A 2,062-nucleotide genomic window follows, 5' to 3' on the forward strand; every position below is an offset into this window, starting at 1 on the left:
AAGTGATTCAGGTAGGGAGTTCATGTTGACACGGAATGGGTCAATTGACATTCTGAAAATACCATCGCCACAAGTGTTTAAGTAGTACTTCTGGAACTCTTCAACTTGGCTCTCTAAATGGTTTGATATTTAAATTTTTAAACTTTATCCTTCATAAATGTTCTTGAAGCGTGTTTCTTCTGAGATTGACTCAAATTTAGGGAAACTCGAATAATTGCAGGGGTTTGCTGATATTTTACGCCTCTAAAGTTGCAATATTTGTAATATTTAACTGTCCCGTCTGCAGTTTTAGGTTAAGGCTGTTCAACGAGTTAAAGATATCTGAAAGATAAGCCAATGTTACTTGGGTACGATGTTTTTTGAAGGCCACGCTTAGTTCTCGAATGTCAAATGATCTTCTCAACATGTTTCCTTTTGAGAGCCATCGTACTTCTGTATGAAATATCCGTGTTTTGTGATCACTCCCTAAATCCTCACAAAAAGTTTTAAATGATCGAGTATTCAACGTACTGTTTTTTATGTAATGCAATTATTTAATACACAAATTCAGTTTATTTGAAAGGGTTTTTGCTGCTAAGGCTTGTCGATGTATAACACAATGTATCCCAGTCACATCAGCATTTTTCTTTCTTACTAATTGTACAAATCCTGAGCGAGAACCAAGCATTGATCAGTGATACACCGATCAGTTTTTGCTAAAAGAGTTCATGGTTGTTTGATACTGCTTTCATAACATTAGTAGCTTTTGTCGTGGTCTCCAACTCTGTAGAAAAGTGTAGCTCGTCTTTTATTATTTCGTTTTCAATATACCAAACATAAATAATTAACTGATGACATTGTGCTGTGTCTGTACTCTCGTCTAGGCTGAATAGCAAAAAATGGCAATTGTTTTACTGCATCAACTACCTGGTTTTGTATGTCTTCGGCCATATCATCAATGCGATGTTTCACAGTATTGTCAAAAAAAGGTATTTACGATAACTTTTGCTTACTCTGCGTTCCAAGAATAATATCAGAAGCCTTTAACAAACATGGTTTAACAAACATCGCTCCAATAATATGGTTCTTCTTTTCTTTAGCAATCAGAAATGATAGCTCATATGAAGCTTCAATCACTTTTTCAAATGACTGAGCCATAGAACTAGTACTATCCAACTTTATGCATTTTAAATTTTCAGATTTTGTAGCAAAAAATTCCTTTGGTTTGTCCTTAAAACATTTATATTTGGATGACAAATGTCTTTCAAGAGGATTGGGTCCCACTGCACCATTGCTTAATACTTTATAGCAAATTATACACTGAGCATGTTCGATATTATCTTTACGCATACAAATAAACCCATATTTGATATAATCATCATTATAGCTGCGTTTCTTTGCTGAGCTCATCTTGACTACAATAACTTCTCTCACTCAAATTAACGAAATCAATGAAAATCAATTACGACAATTAAAATTTCACAGCACGTACGCTTTTATAATGCAAAAATACATGCAGCTTATGCCGAGGTATCTCAAACATTGAGTCACAATTGATTAGCTGCTGTTAGCTGGTCTGCGTCTGGGTGAAAGGGTAGGAGGAAGGCAGTGCTTAGAAACGCTCGGTTGTCAAATTCTTTCAAGCATTCGATTTCAAATTTATGTGTAAAGTCAGATGTTACATTGGTTTGATTTAATTTTCTTAACATCATGATTAATTTATAATTTTAGAAAGACTACCTTAATTTAATTTAATTTTCGTCTTGTCTCGCGCCACCCCTTACATATCCTCACGCCCTCCAGGGGGCGCGTCTCCCAGTTTGGGAACCCCTGGTTTAAAGGGTGTACATTAAAATTAATTATGTAATATGGTTATGTTATTGATAAGAAAAGATTAGTTTGGTTGATAAATTAATGATAAGATAAAATCTTGCAAGCGGGCAATGACGTCATATACTCGACTGGTTTGTTGCGTAAAATGATTACAGTAAAATACACTGATACATATGAGTTATATATGTTTTGTGTTTGTAGAATATAGATGGAATAATGATAGAGAGAATTGTAAATTGTAATTAAGTAA

The 2,062-nt window shown here is 34.2% G+C and overlaps 1 protein-coding gene across 1 annotated transcript; it reads right to left on the minus strand.

Moving 5' to 3' along the window:
• Positions 1-972: 972 nt before the first annotated feature.
• Positions 973-1,389, minus strand: LOC140431732 (zinc finger BED domain-containing protein 5-like). The gene has a single exon (XM_072519613.1). The coding sequence runs from the start codon at positions 1,387-1,389 to the stop codon at positions 973-975; it is 417 nt and encodes a 138-aa protein (XP_072375714.1).
• Between the last annotated feature and the right edge of the window lie 673 nt (positions 1,390-2,062).

This window comes from Diabrotica undecimpunctata, unplaced genomic scaffold, assembly GCF_040954645.1.
Source record: "Diabrotica undecimpunctata isolate CICGRU unplaced genomic scaffold, icDiaUnde3 ctg00001129.1, whole genome shotgun sequence".
NCBI classification, from domain to species: domain Eukaryota; kingdom Metazoa; phylum Arthropoda; class Insecta; order Coleoptera; family Chrysomelidae; genus Diabrotica; species Diabrotica undecimpunctata.